Raw genomic sequence first — 17,937 nt, 5'->3', positions numbered from 1 at the left:
TAACCATTAATGTTTTATCTACGTGTTTAAAAATACTTTAACTACAGACTAATCAGAAAGCTGTCCTTGAATGGATTACTAAAAAATATAATGAAAAATAGTGTTTGAGTCCATGTTCACCAAAAAATGAAAGGAGATAGAAATAAATATAGTTCAGTCCAAATCATAAAAATGACAAATGAAAAAGTTAGACTTTCACAGACAGAAGCAGCTTTCAAGTGCTGCTAGTATCTGGAGGCTGTTTATGCATCACTCTGCTCTGGCTGAACATTAAATCTGAGCATCATAAGTTCACCGTCTGATCAAAACCGGCAGGCCATATGTCCTAGCTTTTTACCGGTAAGCGTTGGCTGAAATAAGGGGCAGTCGAGGGCAATTTACTCTGAACGTGTTTCCCTGTTATTAGTGTCTTGTAACTGCACCAGAATGGTGACAAACGTGGGAAAGGAAGTCTTGCCCGAAATGTCAACTGAGTATACCAAAATAAAACTCAGCGTAGGTTGTATCCCCAGAAGTTCCTAATAAAAAGCAGCTGAACAATACATGCTAATAATTCCAATTTGCTTTGCTATTTAAATCCTACAACAAAGCACTGCTCGAAAAGGAGCATGAAATAGAAAATCAGCCACACAACAGTGAGCTTTACCCTCGAGACACACGTGAGCATCTGACTGAACATCACAACAGATCCAAATTTCCCTTTCCTCCTGCAACCTTTCTTCTCTTTTGAAAGAAAACGCCCTCCCTCCATTTCTCCAACACTTAAAACTCAGAGTCACTTTCTTAATCTAGATCCGATTCAAACATTTGCATATAAATGCACACTTTTTAGAACTCCCTTAACAAAAAATAAAAAAAAATTCTAATATGCAATTAGTCTCCTCAATAGAGGTGGCTAATTACAGAGGTGTCAGACAAACAGGAAGCTGAGCAGAGGGAGGCCTCCTGAACAATGACTGAGGTTCCTGTCCGTCGCATGGGACGACCCAGCTCAATGCGAAGCAGTAAATTCATTTAGGCTGGCTTCATTAAACCTCGCTCTATGGGCCCGGCATCATGCTCTTCCCTGCGCTGCTCTCATTTGTGCTGCAGCGGATGTGCTGTGGGTAAGAAGGAGGCGATCGCGCAGATCTGTGAAATGCTAAGGGAATGTGGAAACGCTTCGGGGAGGAGAAGGAGCGAGGTGAGGGAAGGAAGGAAAGACGGGAAGTGAGTATCAATGAAGGAGCGCAGAAAAGAAAATAGTAGTAATAAAGAAAGTGCTGGTGGGATGGAACAAGGGCACGAGGACATGTGCTCGTTTGATGATAAAGAAATAAGGAATAAAAAGATGAGCATTATGAATGTGGCCTTTGTTTTATTCATCTGACCCAGTCTTCCTGATGCCTCAGAGAAAAGAGGAAAAAAAAAACAGAGACAATAACAGCTTTTGTCATCCATCCGAGGCCAAATGCCAAATCTCCAGCATGGTAAAACGAGGACGGCTAACCCCCACCGTCTCTTCACTGGCAGCTTTTTGACCCAACAGTGATGACTGTAATAAAGCAAAGCTCCCACTGTAGCACCTGTCAGCCGAAGTTACTTGTTTACAGAAATCCTAAACCTCAACAAGTGTGCATTTATTTCAACCCATCCGGAATAAACAAATGATAGGGCTGATTTCATTTTACAAAGTTGAAGACTTTTCTAATTTGTATCAGTTTTAGAAGTTGCTGGAAAATTAAAAAAACAGAGAGGTAAGGCCACCTCGTAAAAGAAAAACCCATGATCAGGAGTAAATCAAGCCTCAGATTCAAGTAAGAGACTTCAGTCTGTTACCGACTTCAGTCCACTGCTTTGGTTTCTGCCCACTGGACCACCTCATGAGAGCCTTTCTTTGGAAGTATTTTCTGATGAGGACTGATCCACACGTTCACCAAAGGAGAATGAACACCGTTTACGGTACAGACCTTTTTCTTTTTTATTATTCTTACTCTGGAGGATAAGCAGATATGCTCCCCAGGTGAGGAGATAAGCAATAAAAAAAAAACTAAAGCCCCCTTGTGGTTCAGCAGCCATTTAAAGCAACAAGATGTTAAGACAGTTAAGTTTAAAATAATCATAATTAAAACACAGTTAAAATAATCTTTAGAGTCTCGCTCCAATCATCTTTTGATGTATTGTAATAGTGTTCAGTGATCTTTCAATTTTGATTATGCAGGTTTAGGCCAAAATAAAAAAAATTCTCTGGGACATAATATCTACAGAACGGCAGTAGTTAATTAGAAATTACCTCTGAGTTGTGGGCGGGACAGTTGATGCATAGTGAGCCTGCCCCTACTTCCCGACATCTTTCTGTTACACGCTCTGCCACTAGTTTTCAGACCCAAATGGCGAGCAATATTGGAGCTATCCAGCTGTGCAGTTTTGAGCTCGAACAAGGAAAACGTTCATGGATCAAAGTAGATCTAAGAAGATGTGACACTGAATTTCCTTCTAATGCCGAACTCCCTGTATGTCAGAAAGTCAAATATCTTGGTCACGTGATTTATGACGTATGGACTGATGATGATAGCATCCACAGACAGCGCTGTTTCCTGTATACTCAGGCTAATATTCTTGTACGCAGGTTTCATTCATGTTTAGTTGTATAAAGACTTAAAAGAGCGAGGATGCAGAAGCTGCAGGTGGCCTACAATACTTTTATTTTATTAAAATTACTTTATTTTATTAAACAACCAAGATGTTGCAGAGCTGCAGAAATGTTTGTCGGTGCAGGAGTAAACACTCTTCTAAAACACTTAATTTCTGGCTTTATTTAACATTTAAATGCTTCTAAAAATAAAATCATTTTGGCGACTAACAACATTAGACACAGCACTTGTAGATACCAGTACAAAATTAGAAATACTGGAATAGATCTCTTTTATAACGTTTCCTCTTTTGTATTTTTTATCACTTTTACCAGTGATTTTATTCTATACGACTTCTTTTTTGTTTCGCCATCTTTATGTATGGTTGTCGTGTTTACATGTTGACGTCAAGTCTGTAAATAAAATAGCTATCTATGCATCTAATCTTCTGCAAGTGGATGCCCTGGAATGAGGTGGAGCAGGGAGCCTTCACCAATTGCAGCTTTTATGTCACAGCTACAGCATTTTTTTTTTGTCTGCTCCTGATTCACAATGATTGAATTAAGAAATACCCAGAAACACAATTATAAGCATAATTTTCTTTATATATGTGATTCCACAAGAAAAGTCAAACAAAATAACATGTTAAAAACACCAAAAACAAAAAAACATATTTGAAAAAAAATGTTTGGAACAACTTTTGTAAATAAATAAAACTAAAATAAGCATTTTAGGGCTTAAGATTTGAAAATCCCACACCTCGTTTTTTCCAGAATGCAATCATTCCCCTGAAGACATAAACAATCATAAAATAGTATCAGTCTAGGAGAGAGAGTTACCCTGCAAACCATATAAAGTTGGATTTGATTTGTTGACAGAAATCGAAAAAAAAAAAAAAAACAATTATTTCTGCTATTAAATAGCAGAAGACCGATGTCGCAAAATATATTACCTTTGTGACCTGTAAATGTAAAAGAGCGGTTGAGGTTAATTTAATTCTTACTGGAGTCACACGGAGAGCAGGATTAGAGTGTGGAGATTGCTCACAGCCTCTTAAAGTCTGCAGCTGTTTGTCATCAACAGTGTATTACAAATCAAATCTTATGACTTCCAGATATAAGAGTACTCCAATCACATAAAAGTCTCCTGAGCACCAGGACGATTTGGCACCATTTCAGGAGGTCAGGCTTTCAGTCCCGTATATATTTTACTGATTTTATATTACATATTTTAGTCAGTCAAGAGTCAAATAAGAGTGTCAGCTGCGAGATGCAGGATGCTTTTCATCTTGGATCTGTGCCTGAACTTAGCAGAAGCTCCCATGCTGCTGCAGTCTATAAGCTCAAGCTGCTTGCTTTCATTGTGTCTCTGCGCCGCGCTGCAAATATTTCTCTATCTCCGATACTTATCAAGGCACCAGAGTTTGACGCTGCTATTACTCAAAATTAATAACCGAGACGGCATGTTTACCGTAGCACACTTTCACAAGCAACCTGCCAAAAATAATCGCCTGGGTGTTTGTACGTGTGACACAAAAAAGAGAGGGAAAGGCAGAAGAAGAAAGGCTAAATGGAGTGTGAAAAAAGACAGAGCAAAGAGAATAAAATCTGAGATGAAAGGCGTAATTGAGAGAGAAAATAAGAGAAAATCTGCTTCATGCATACAAGCACATCTGCTGAGGCTAATCACTCCGTCTCCATTACACCTCACTGTTTTAGTGCACTTTTACGTCCCCATCATGTCTGACAGAAAGGCAACACTAGCTCTCCTTCTGTGTGCACTCTAATAAGCAGGACTCTGGTCTGAACATATCTTACAGTACAGGAAGCCAGCTGACTTGAAAGTCAACTTTAATTTAAAGATCATGCAAGTACGGTGGTATTCAGGTTGGAAAAATACATAAAACACATCTATGTGTAGTCACACACGTGCAGAATAAAACTTGACAACAAAAAAGGCCCTCAGCACCTACTCATGAATCTGCACAGGTGTTAAAAGAAACAACACAATAACATGGGCTGAGATTATAAGAGAAAAATGTAGGAAACACTTGGCAAGAGCAGACATGTGGGTGGTAAGAAGCCACATCCTTCAAATTTAGATGCTTATACCTTAAATAGTCCCATATCTTTGGGGTGTGCTCACTTTGCAGTGATCTCATGTTGATTCTCTAAATACTATATGGTTAAATCGAGCAAGAAAAGACAACTAATATTTCATAGCAGTGGTCCCTAACCCCCGGGCTGCGGACCAATACCAGTCCGTGGGTCACTTGGACTGCAGACAGAAAAAAATGAGTACATGCACTAACTCAGATTATTTCCGTTTAGAATATTTTCTGATCCTAAAGGTAGTTTTATCTTGGAAAACTGATTAATTCCATTCACAACATCAGTCTTGGTCACGTGACTTAAAGCTGCACGGTTACCTGGAATGCTAACTTAGTAGCCCTAAGCTAACAAGCTAAAACATATTTGGAAAGTTTCTTTGGGGAGAAAATAGCCTCAGAGGAAACCGAAGAAGACTCTTCAACTTCAAAGAACAATAAAGCGGCTATTTACAGTCAGAACCGGAAGTCTTCGTCGACATACAGAATTATCGAGACAGTAGCTCTCATGTAGCAAAAGCCGCTCTGTCAACTGAAGCGAACGTTGGGCTATATAAATAAAACTGAATTGAATTGAATTTACAGTTAGGGTCCCATTCACCTATAGACCTATAGAAACACCTCACCAAAAACGGCTTCTGAAACCAGACTGCAGGTTTGTTTATTACTGGTGACAAAATCTGGGTAGTATATTTTTATTTTGTTTTTGTAGACACACTAAACTTTTACGATGGAATCAAATAAAAGGATAAAACATAAATATAGATCAAGAACAATGTCACAATTCATGTGAATATGAATAAAAAAAAAGCTTATAAATTTCCAGATATGTATCGTCTACAGAACAAAAGAGAAGACCTCAAAGGAAGTACCAATAACAGAACGATCAGTGTCCTTCAGACTCTTACATTTGAAACAGTTAGAATATAATGAACACAAAAATATAATATTATGTCAAGGTTAGTCTGTACAAAAATTCATAGTAAAACAACTAACATCTGTAAAGATGTTCTAAAGGAGCTTTTTCAGGACATGGAAAACTTGCTTCAGCAAATTTATCAAGTAAGTGATGACATAGACTTTTTACATGTACATTATGTTTTCATTATCTGCTTTCAAGTTAATTGGATTACACAAAATTCTCAACGGAAGGGATTTTTTTTTTCTAAGAAAAAAGTGCAATCCATGAAAATCCAAACATATTTGGGATTGAAAGTTCTCAAAAAAAAGAGAAAATGTTTTAAATTTTTCCAACATATCATACAAGGTCTAAAAGATGCACACTATGATCACCTTCAGTGACACAAACCAAGTGTCTTTTGACACACCATTGATTATTAAAGCATCTGACTGGAAGCTTTTTACAATTCTGCCGGCCTGGTGAAACCTGCCAGCTGGCGGAGACAGAAACTATTTGGAATGAGCTCCTAAAGCAAACACCTGCAAATGCTAAAATGTTTTGGAGAGGTTGAGCTGCTGAGAGAATATTTCGCCAATTATTTCCTTCTTTATGAGTTTCTAGAAGTGAGAGGGGGGCCCACGGTAATGATTCGCTTAGTCCGATTTCTGTAGGCGGGGGCACAATGTAAAACGGCCAATTTGGACTGTGATTTGTGATGTTCAGACAGTAAGTGATGGAGATATGCAGAAAATGCTGGCCTCCACTACAAAGCAAATCAGGAAATATGGATGAATATTGATTTCCCTGTTTGAATGTAGCTGGCAGAAAGAAAGATGAATAAACGGAGAATGGGGAAAGAGGGAAGGACTGCCAGTGCTCTTGGGAAATGACCAAGCCTCAACAATAGAGGTCTCATAAAATAAATGACTCACTTACTCCATGCATCTGCTTTCAGCAACGACTGCAGGCCAAGTGACCAGAGAGCGCTCACAAACACACAGAGATGCACATAAATCTGAATGTCAACACAAAACACAAGCATTTAACACGATAAATGTAAGCAGAGTAGCACTGACTGCTTTGTCTGCTTTCAGGTTTGTTATTTTTTTTGCCTATTGAATGGTTTGAGTAATTCTTGAGTGAAAATTTTGTTTTTGGTTGTTAGGCTAATTTAAAATAATTTCTTATATTTTGCAGACTAAAAATCACTCCGGACAGCCAAAAATGCAAAATAAGGAGCAGAAAAATCATACATATGTCATACTGGAGAGGCATACTTTTGGGAGAAATTTAAAAAGGCAAACCATAACAAAATAGATATTACTATCTATTTTCTAAGTATTTGCATGCTTCACTAGTAACACATTAGCTGCATTTCCATTGGCTATGAAATTACGCAATCTTGGATTTGCGATAATGGAAACACGACAACGTCAAATAAACTCGCATTTTTTTGAAAAAGGTTTTTGCACTTGGAAGAAGTGGTTTTTAAAATGCATTGTAATTGAAATACTTCACAAAAACAGCATGGAAAAACATTTTTCAAATTAAATGAGTCATGTGACCAACAACCAGAATTGTTGGATCCACAGCTCTTTTGTAAAAACACCAACCACAATTTTCTCAAAACTGCTTCATCTGTAGCCTCTCCCATGTAGCTTGCCGCTCTATGGCCTGAATAAGACGCCGACATCTCCTTTGATAGATGATGATGAGTGCTGCTATAAATTAAAGTATTGTTCAAATCTGTTGCCATGTTCTTAAATGACTTATTGCATGAGTTGTTTTGTGTATATTCACATAATTATGATTTTATGTAGTTATGAAATTGTGTCTTTTCGACATTTCTAGAATTTTGATAAAGTTTTGCGCATATGTGTCATAGAAAAGCAGCTACTTATACTTATTTAGCTTCATGAAAAATTGGAGAAATATAGAAGTTTTCCACAACATGTAAACAACAATTAGCACAATCATAGAATAAAGAACATGTTAACAACTAAACTGTTCAAATCACTAAATCTGTTGAAATCTTGATCATCTGTGCTGCTTTGGAAGAATTAAGACGGAGGAACGCTTCTTCTTCTTCGTTTTTGTACGTAGTAAATACTGATACACACACTTACAGAGCCATCTAGTAGTTGTTGCTTTTTAATATTATTATTTTTAAATCACATGAGTTGCATTTGGCCATAAGTTGCTTAAAAACACAAATTATACCTCAAAAAATAAGATACTTTTTATCTCAACTCCGTTTCTTATTGTTAGAAAGGCACACCCTCATTTGAATATATTTTATTTTGAAAAACAATTCAAGAGAGTTTTAAGAAAGCCTCCAACTTCTGTTCCCCAAACACCAAATATTGTAATTCCTCAAATGACCACAGGAGGCTGGTTGCAGATGAAGCAATTTCCACTTGACTCTGGTTCTAAAAAGTGTATGAGTAAGGAAAAAATACCCCCAAAAAATCGTTAATACTTTTTGTAAAATGAAAGAAACTGCTTCAACTTTCTGAGTTGAGGTTTTAAAAAGTTGGCGCTGCCATTTTCTCAGCAATTTCCCTTTTATGTCGACTCCCTTCCCATTTTCAAATAGTGTGACGTTTGAAAACCACAATCTCACATTGTCCCCCCATCATCACTGGAAGAGGATGCAGAGAAATAACGCTACCAGCTGTGCCCACCTGCAGCACAGCCCATCCCTTCTCCCCAAGAAATGACAGTTACCCAAAAATGGGCGTCCTACAGGCGCAATCTGCCCATCCGACTGTAGCAATGGGAGTCTGTGTTTGGTTATTATTTCTCACTTTCCTTCTTTTGAGATGCTGCTTTCTGCTATTACAGAGAACATTGGTGGCACCCAAATTATGCCGTTAGTTCAGCCTTTTTTTTCAAATATTTTATTCGTGATGTGGGAGACAAGGGAAGGCAACAAAAGGAAAGAAGGGAAGGAAAACTGGCTGATGTATTTTACCTCCCACAGAGCTCCATCTCTTCAATAGCGTCTAGTTGGGGGTCAAATTGATCCTGGAAATACAGGGGTCATTTCCTCCGCCTGTTTACCTGTTCACAGCACACTGTCATCGGTTTGAAACAGACACAAGCTGACCCAGCTGTACCCTTTGAGAGAAAGGTAAGGAAAGGGCTGGGGCGTTTTGGTCATCACTGTGACAAGAGAGCATCCTGCGGCTCTGTGAGGAGGTACATGTGTGTGTTGGCTTCTCAAAAAGACGTGACCCCCATGAACAGACCACCCTTTAAACTTTAAGGCCAATAAACTCCAGTGTCTTTCCTTGGAAGTAAAACAAAGACAATTTTGAATTAGCTGAACATATTTTTGGCTCTCCTACAGATAACGTTTACACATAATCTGTAACTTTTTATTGATTAAATGTTTAGCTGTTAATTTTTTTAAATACAGAATAAAGACTTCCATTTCCATGTCAACATATCAGACCTAAACAATCAGGAAACATGGACATATAAAAGCCGTGTCACACTGCCACTACATACATGTTGCGCATTTTCCACATATGTAATTTCGATCTCTTGCGATACATGTATGTTATTAGTCAATGACCCGATCACGGCCAACGGAGCCTTACACCAATTTGGCTTAGAGATGTCCAAAATTTTTGGTGGATTGAGAATTATGAAGTTTATGCGTATTTTATGTTGTTTGTATGGAATTATTACGTAAATCTTATGCAATTAAGTGTGACGTTTGTGAGATGCATACGCAAATTTGTGGCTTTCCATCTGTTCCACGTATGTCCAACAATTTTCAGATAAAGTACCACCAATGAATAACTTTTATATCAATTATATGATGCACATTTCTCGTTAAAATTACGTAATTGAGTCACGAACCACTAATGAATTGCATGTAAACAGCACAACAATCACGTATGATTCATGCATGACTTGCGGATTTGGTGAGTGGTATATGAATCACCCGATCTTCACCCTTTATTAGTCTATGCCCAGTGGGAATTTCTGCTAGTCCCGTTCGGCTGGTCCAGACAGGGGGTGGTGATGGGGGAGGTGTCTCTCGCAGAGTGATGTGGAAGGCAGGTTGAACAATTGTCATTTGTGCAATATTTGCTAAATGTATGTAGTGGCAGTGTGACATGGCCTTAAAATCTAAAGAACAAGTGGCATGCACAGTTTTTCTTTACATTTCTAATATCTCTGTGAAGTAAATTTAGTGTACATGCATTCCCTTGCAGCTGAAGGTAAACGTAGAGCTTTTGTATTCCTGCGGTTTGAATCCATGCGCAGGAGACACCAAAATTGGGCTGCAGACTCTTCAACTATTTCAGACTCCTCAACTATTACTGGCCCACTGCAGCCTGTCATTCTTTATTGTCCATCTTTCACTCAAAAGACTGCACATGCACACAGAGACACGCACACAGCAACAGCTGAGCCTTATCTCCTAGACAGACTGCCCCAACTCACACCATTTTCAATTCCAGTACTCCCTCAGGTGATCCAGCCTAATCTGACACACATACACCTTCAGCCCCTCGACCGATGTGGTAAATATCATTATGGAATCAATGCAGCTTTGAATCAATCCAGGCTGAACAGTGGAAGACGATAACACAACATTTCTCTGGGAGGATTTCACCCAACTCCATGTTTTTTGATTGAAAGGCAGGTGGGTATTTCCATAACCAGCCTACCAAATGTTGGCTGTAAACTCAATAATGCAAGCAAAATTTTCACACATGCTTGCCCACACATACACACAGCTTTCCAGCACCCATTGTTGCTACGCACCACAGTACATTCAATATTGTGATGGCACTCCTAAGCCAAAGTGGGAGTGCGGTCTGCGGAGAAGCCTTAGCTGTAAATCAATAGATTAAATAGAAACATATGAATAAAACACAAGCTAATAAATAAAAGAGGAGAAGGTTTTCTCTGGTTGTCTCGCACGGTAAAAACCTTCTTTTCAATATCACAGGAAAAACATGAACAGAAAAGTTACACAAACACACAAAAAAAAGAAGTACCAGAAAGTACATGTGGATTCTTTCATTCTTTTATCTGTTTCTTAACCTGCAGCTTGCTTGCTTGAGAAAGAACATATTTCTATTTTTTATCTTTGACCTCCTGTTTTCTGGCAACTTTCAAATGTTTAGGCATGTGAATATCAGCAGATCTGATGTGACTTTACTGGAACAAACCCCAACAGTTTCCAGTTTGGACATTCTTTGATTTATTGTAACTCTTTAACCATTTACACAATCAATAAAGTTCCAATAAATTTTGACATAAACCAACCGATTCTGATGAGGAGAAAACAGCTTTGCACTGATAAAAGTGTTTTATATTGCATGGGCTTCAGAAGCATTATGCTAGCTCTGCAACAATTAAAGCATTTCAATAGTTTGAGGAGTGTGTGTACTTTCCATTGACTGTAAATGAGAACTGGATTGAGTGAGTGTGATGTCACACAGAAAATGACTTACTTCCAGCCTCAACAAAATGAATTAAATTCAGTCTACGTGTTATTCTGATACAAAAGCTGCCATGTTGGAAACAGACGTCATTAAGCAGTGATTGGTCCAAATAAGTCTGAGTGAGTGTTACTATGGCAACCTCTCTCACCAATCAGGAGTCTGCGTTTTGGAAATTGTGGTGCAGGGGTGGAGCCGTCGACCTCTGATTGTAAAATCGCAGGATTGGTTTATTTCTCTATAGAAGTCTAATGGATTTTGGCTTCTTGGAGCATGCAAAGGGGGAGGGGTCACTCAGTCCAGTTCTCACATACAGTCAATGGTTCTTTTCTTGTTGTCTGTGACAGCTCTAGTATTGAATGGGTAGCATGTGCTGCCAGAAATAAACAATGTAAGGCAAAAGTCCAATTCCATATTATTGTTTTGAAAGTGATCAAACATAACCCATAACAACAAATTGCTAATTTCCCATTAAAAATAAATAACAGACAGGAGTAATTTATTATTTGGTATCAGTCAAGAAAGTAATAAGTCATTTGTAAAAAACAAAGTCCCCATTGGTCGCTTTCTCTTAAAACTAATGTTAAACGTCATTACTAAAAAGTCTTGGGAACTGAAGATAAAAGCTAAAAAGCCAAAAACTGTTTATATTTTGTCCATAATTAAATGTTTTGTCTAGAAAATCCTTAAGTATTGTCCGGTAATTTGTTTCAAACTTAGCCAAATCTTCCTTTTCTTGAATCTATACTTTTACCAGAACAGAACCTTGATCAGTGTGACCAAAGGACCTTAGAAGTAATACTATAACATCTCTGTATTTTTGTTGCCAACCAAAACTGAGCTCCACAGCTGGTGGTTTAATGTAGGGCTCTTAGCTTGTTTCCCTCTTATCTTGTCATACTTAATTGCTCAGTGTTGCAGTTAACTATTATGCTAATTATTGTGCTGAGCAGGAGTGCACCAATTCAAGCTCAACTGAACTCACCTGTCGTCAATGCTCCAGTTGAGGCAGAGGTTCAAGGAGCTGAGTTTGCGACACTTCCTCACCACTTCCATCACAGTCTCGTTGTTGAGCTCGGAGATGTGCCGTAGATCCAGGACGCTCAGGTTATGAAGCTATAGGACGACATAAATGCAAACAATAATAGGGACTTAATAACATCAAAACCACACAATATGTAGGACAAATAGACCCAACTGGGAGTTTAAGCTGTACTTTCAGTTCACAAACACTTCAGCGCATTACTCTGTGCTGCATGAAAGATATTGAAGGAATAATATTGGGTTTTGATGCACTTTCAAGGAAGTGGATGATTTTAATCTTTACAGTGAATAAAGTTCTGCTATATAATGTTCACAAAATAGCAAATCATGCATGACATAGCAAAGAAGTTACTCCTTACTGGAGTAATCACCCAATCCTCCCTGCCTTCATCCCCCTGACATTCAATAATCTTACTTCCAGATCTGAATAGCCTATAATGCGGGGTGTAGATTAATCCTCAAGTTAAAGCCTCTTCTTCCTTAAAGACTCTGGGAAACCCTGCCTGACACACTGCTCAGCAAACGCTGAAGGCTTTAAAGGAGCCAGCTCAGGTGAATATCGGGATACCTCCTCATAAGTATTCAAGAAAAAGATACACACACACAAATATATGAAGCCCACAACTACACAGGCGCAAGGGATGCAAGATGAGAGGCATGATATCCAAACCAGCCGCCAGGGAGGTGTAGAAGTAAATGTCATGGCCGAGGTTAAAGAGAAAACAAGCTTACAGTAGGTGTTAAGATCACTGCGCACTGTTGTCGGCTCTGTAGGCATGACATATACGCACCAGCATGAAGACACAAGGGGGGGAACGGATAAGGACAATGGCTCGCTGTGTGAAGTAAGCACACATGTAAACACTGTGCCCTGCCACCACCGAGAATCAGAAAACACTCCGGCTGGAGACAAACATTTGCGAGGTGCTGGACTGTTCTGAAGGAAACATGCAGCCTGTGGCTTTCTGTCAATCCTCACAGAAAGCTGGACACACACCTTCTGTTCCAAAAGTTCAGCTTATTTTTTATTGGCACCTTAGCTGGCCTTTTGACTCCAAAGACAGACTAATGAAATTGACACAAAACGGTTTATACAGGCAAAGACGAGCGAAGAACACAGCAGTGAGCTTCGGGGACAACTAAAATAATACAATAAAACCCCCAGAACCTAATATAAAGGGGGGGGACTCCTAAGCTGTCATCACAGATATTCACACAGGCAAGCAGGTGATAAGATGCACACATAAACACACAAAAAAGCTCACACATACAAAGTGCCATGTGCCCCTGTGGCCAATAGTGAATCGAACTGCTAAATTATTCATTCAGAGGGGAGCCGATCAGGGTGTGCATGCATGCATGCATGCATGTGGCTGTATTTATTACTCAGTTTGAGGGGCATAAATATGTTTATACGCTCCAATTGTATGGGTTTAGCTTCTTAGGGGAGCAAACACTCCCATAGTTCCTGGTATTTGGCTGAAACCTGGTTTAATTATTAAGGTAAAGGTTAGAACAGAACTTCAGGAAATTCATGCAAATCAATAAAACAAAGTATTCTGAACATTTTGAAACACAACTATGGTCAAACTCTGAATTGTTTGCAAAAGAAGGGCTCTGCATAATTGAAATTTAGATGCAGGCTATTAGATCAAAAAGTGGGGAAAAAAGAATCACAGCAACAGACATGCAGTTACACTGATCAACATTCTCTGCACACACACGAAAACATCCTCTGCTCTCACAAACACTTTTTTCATTTAGTATGTCTGACTAATAAGCCTGAAGTGAATTTTCAAAGCATCCACATGTGAAGTATTTGTTCCCCAAATCTTCAAAACTGCCCATCTCCACTAAAGAGAAGTTCTACTACGACCAATGAGCAGCGTTTCATTGATACACAGACCCAATAAGAAATCAGGGCAGCCAGGAGGAGTTCTGATTGGCTGACTGTGTAGCTAGGTTAGAGAAAACCCCAAAATTTAGCAGATGTCTGCATGAAAGCATAGAGACCCAGTCACGGCTGAGACTCTGACTTTGGTAATCCATCTGTGAAAGCCACTGTACGAAAATAAACTCCGCCATTTACCAAGCATCTGCCAAATGAAAAATATCCCAGTAGTCTCTGGTACGAAACGCCATGCAAACAGCAATCTCTTAGTAATTAGTCACACTTGCAAAATGTGACAGGCTATGGTGACAGCTTTGGGTTTAATAAGTCCAATTCCTCCAAATAAACAGAAACAAATATACGTAAAAGTGAAAAAGGAAATGTGGAGAGGAGGTTTTAGGCAAAGGTAAAAAAAACAAAAAAAAGTGAAGAAAATGTGAAACAGAGCGAGGAGAGCAAGTCAGGGAGAAAGTGAGGAAAATGAGCAGGGGGATTTTCGGCAGGTTTTTCTCCTCGTTGGCTGAAGTCTGTCACCAGGCAGACTCTGTATTGTCTCCTCAGAGCTGGCAGCTACAGTGCAGTAATTATTCATGCCGTTCATAAAAACACAGAAACCTGCAACATCCATCTGCGCCGCGTTTGTCACGTCTGCCCTGCAAACTCATGTGCGCAGTAAGTGAATGCACACATGGTCACATGAGCGGTATAGAAATGATAGAAATGCCTATAGAAAATAACTTCAGTATTTTAGTTTATAAAACTCACTAGCGGAAAAACCACACCCCTTTATTTCTTAAGGACAATTTGTATGTATATATATATATATATATATATATATATATATTCTCCTACAAAAAATTAGGTTAAGAAAACAATATTTTAAAAATTATGCAGTTTTATTTGTAAAATATCCTAACAACAAAAGGAGCATCAAGCTTAAAATATTACACTCAAAAAGAAAATATATTTAAACACTGTATTGAATAAATTATCTTCTAAACTAATACATACAAGAGCTTTATATCCTATTTTTATCACTTGAGATTACTTTTTTAAGATACAAACTGGATAAAATTAAGTAATTTAAATACTAGCAAAATAAAGAAAAAAAATGTGTTTATTTAATGGGTTGAGGAAAAAGTTTAACAATAAAAACGGATGTTTAAATTGATTGTAAAATAAATAATGAAAATATTTTGTTAAGCATTCAATATTAGAAAAGATGAAAACAATCTTTACTGAATAAAAAACCTGTCTGTGTATGTAAACATGTAATGAATAATTTTAGCACAATAATTACTGGAGCTAATCTGCTCAAAGCAATGAGAAAAAAAGAACATCAAATAGAAGTTAGAGGAATTAAAAAATGAATAAGACTGACAAACAAATGGTTATTGTCTGAGATGCAAGCGCAGCAACACAAACATGCAAGAAAAGCAGCTTAATTCAGTCCAAACTTCCAGACCGCCGCTCTGAGGGCTGAGCAGGCGGCTCCTTCCTCCTTGGATTCAAAGCATCTCCAGAAAAAATGAGGGTCTGATTCAGAGGTCAAACCCAGAACATGACTGAAAATGATAATAATGAAAAAAAAAAAAGAACCAGGCTGCTTCAAAGCCATGTCATCCTTCAGCCAAGCACACACTCCTCTGCAACACATGAAAAGGTTGATTTGGCATTTTTATGACTCTGTTGAGAACACGGACCCTAGCCCTGCGTTTGTGCTGCCTTACCGCGCCGGTCTCACTACAAATCCTCACACAGCATCAAGCCTAATGACGCTAAACAGGAAGTTGAGACACGGCGGACCCCGTGGAGGGGATATGATGTCATAACTGTATGCGCTGGCCAAAACCCCAGGAGTTCATGGCTGTAGCTGTCCATTTCCATCAATATCCAACATTTCACAAGCAGCCATGTTACACTCAGAAAGGTCCGAACAGAGCGAGCATTGTTTTTAATCATAAACAGAAAAAATGTACGATTTGGGAATAAATGAGCAGCTTTTTTTTTTTTTTTTTTATTCCTGCACTAAATTTATGCTCCTGTCAACGTTTAACATGCAAGCCTGGCTGGGCAAAATACATTTCTTCTGGTATAAAAGATATATAGACGCCCACAAGGTGCAATAAGACAATATATATATATATATATATTAATTATAGCCAATTGACGCCTATTGATGCAAACTCTTTGGGTTCACAATTACCTTAATTTAGCATCTACATGAAAGCAAAAAAAAGTTTTTTTTTTTTTTTCATATCTGAAAATAGATTCAGGTATGAAGGGGTTTAGCAATTATGGATATTTTTTGACTACACAATTTTCTAATTTTGTTTTAAAAAAACAATTTAAATAAACCTTTTTTTCTGTTATTTTTATTGTAAGGATTCGTGAAAGTTCTACCCTTTTGGAGCTTAAATTGCTACATGTGTAAAAACATTGTTTTAAACTGGTTTTAGATTGAAAATGTAAAAATGAATCAGAATTTAAATAATTTTCTTGAATTAAAAAAAAAAAAATCTTTAAGCTGCAAATTTAAAATATATTAATTTTAGAGGTTTTATTCATGCATCCAGGTTTAAAAACAGGGACCAGAAAAATAGTTATAAAAGGTGACCTTTTTTATTCTGTGCAAAAACAAAGGTCGATTTGAAATATATTCAAAGGCCTAGGAAAGAGGGCTTAGTTTGATTGTCTGGATTTGTTGGAGAACGGTGTGAAGCAAGACGAGGCACGGATGGCAGCGGTGGTTTAAGTGTGCAGCCGTGCATTCAAGATCGCCCCCTCCCAAAAAAGACGGAAAGAACCCTGGTGAGCCTGAATCTGTAGTATCTGTTCCCTCTTACCAGTACGCATTAGTACTATAAGATTTGAAAGAAGAGACAGGAAAATGTTGAACACTGAATATGATGTACATGTATTTTTGGTGTGACTAGCAAGCTGAGTCCTTCATGAGCATGTTTGCTTAGCTCCCATCTTTATCTCTTCTGTTGCCCGTCTAGAGTCCATCGCTTATTTTTCCTCTACTGCGCTCCTTCCTTGGTCCAACTCTTTCAGTCACTAATTCTGTGTGTCGGTCTTGATAACAAACTCAGAAGTGGAGAAAAGGCTCAAGGAGAAGGAGGGAGATTCTTTTCAGCGTGCAGATGTCCATTCAGACAAACCGCTGTGGCAACACCGAATGACAGCCACAGCTCAGTGACACGAGTTGTGGCGGTAATGAGACACGATATCCCCTCCCTCCAGAGGTCAAAAAAACCTGTGTATCTCCATCTGTCTGCTGGTGAAAAGTCTCACAGCCAAATAAATTATTCTTCAATTACTCTTGGATGAGACGCACATCATCCTTAGGCTCTCCTCCGCTCATTATATTCATAAATCCCCCAATCTCTTCCATACAGCAGTCGCGAAAATTATTATTAAAATTTCGATTCATTCCGCAACCCCCACTGCCCCATTACCTTTCTTCCCTCAAATCCCTCTGACGTCTCCTCTCTCCTTTATCCTCTCGGCTACCTCCTTTGAGACAGAGCACACATTTCAGTCCCACGTATGTCTGTACATGGCGCACATACGTGTGAACACACACTTCTTAGTTTGTGTTGGGGGTTATCAGTTTGTCACAGGACACAGTGATTATGTATTTTCTGTGCTCCCATCAGGGGAGGAGATAAGGGCCCGGCAGACTACAGCAAAGCCAGACAGCATTCACCTTTCACAGAGAGGGACTGGAGAAGTGCGATGAGTGAAGACCTGTACCTTCAACCTTTTTTGGTTTACCACTTTACTGGCTTACCTGCTAATAAATGGGGGGAAAAATACATAAATGGCTTTCAATTTCAAAGGTATTCATTGCTTCTGAGCTGAATCCAAACTAAGAACGGGCTGTAAAAACAAAGTACTGTTCATGCAGC

The 17,937-nt window shown here is 38.6% G+C and overlaps 1 protein-coding gene across 1 annotated transcript in view; it reads right to left on the bottom strand.

The window, feature by feature from the left end:
- Positions 1–17,937, bottom strand: part of fbxl17 (F-box and leucine-rich repeat protein 17) — a 229,773-nt gene that overhangs the window by 126,421 nt on the left and 85,415 nt on the right. Inside the window, exon 8 of the mRNA XM_024276157.2 lies at positions 12,074–12,204. Coding sequence (XP_024131925.1) covers positions 12,074–12,204 — 131 coding nt within the window. The remainder of the gene's footprint in view (positions 1–12,073; positions 12,205–17,937) is intronic.

This window comes from Oryzias melastigma, linkage group LG9, assembly GCF_002922805.2.
Source record: "Oryzias melastigma strain HK-1 linkage group LG9, ASM292280v2, whole genome shotgun sequence".
Classification (NCBI taxonomy): domain Eukaryota; kingdom Metazoa; phylum Chordata; class Actinopteri; order Beloniformes; family Adrianichthyidae; genus Oryzias; species Oryzias melastigma.
This window is presented reverse-complemented; position numbering and strand designations above follow the sequence as displayed.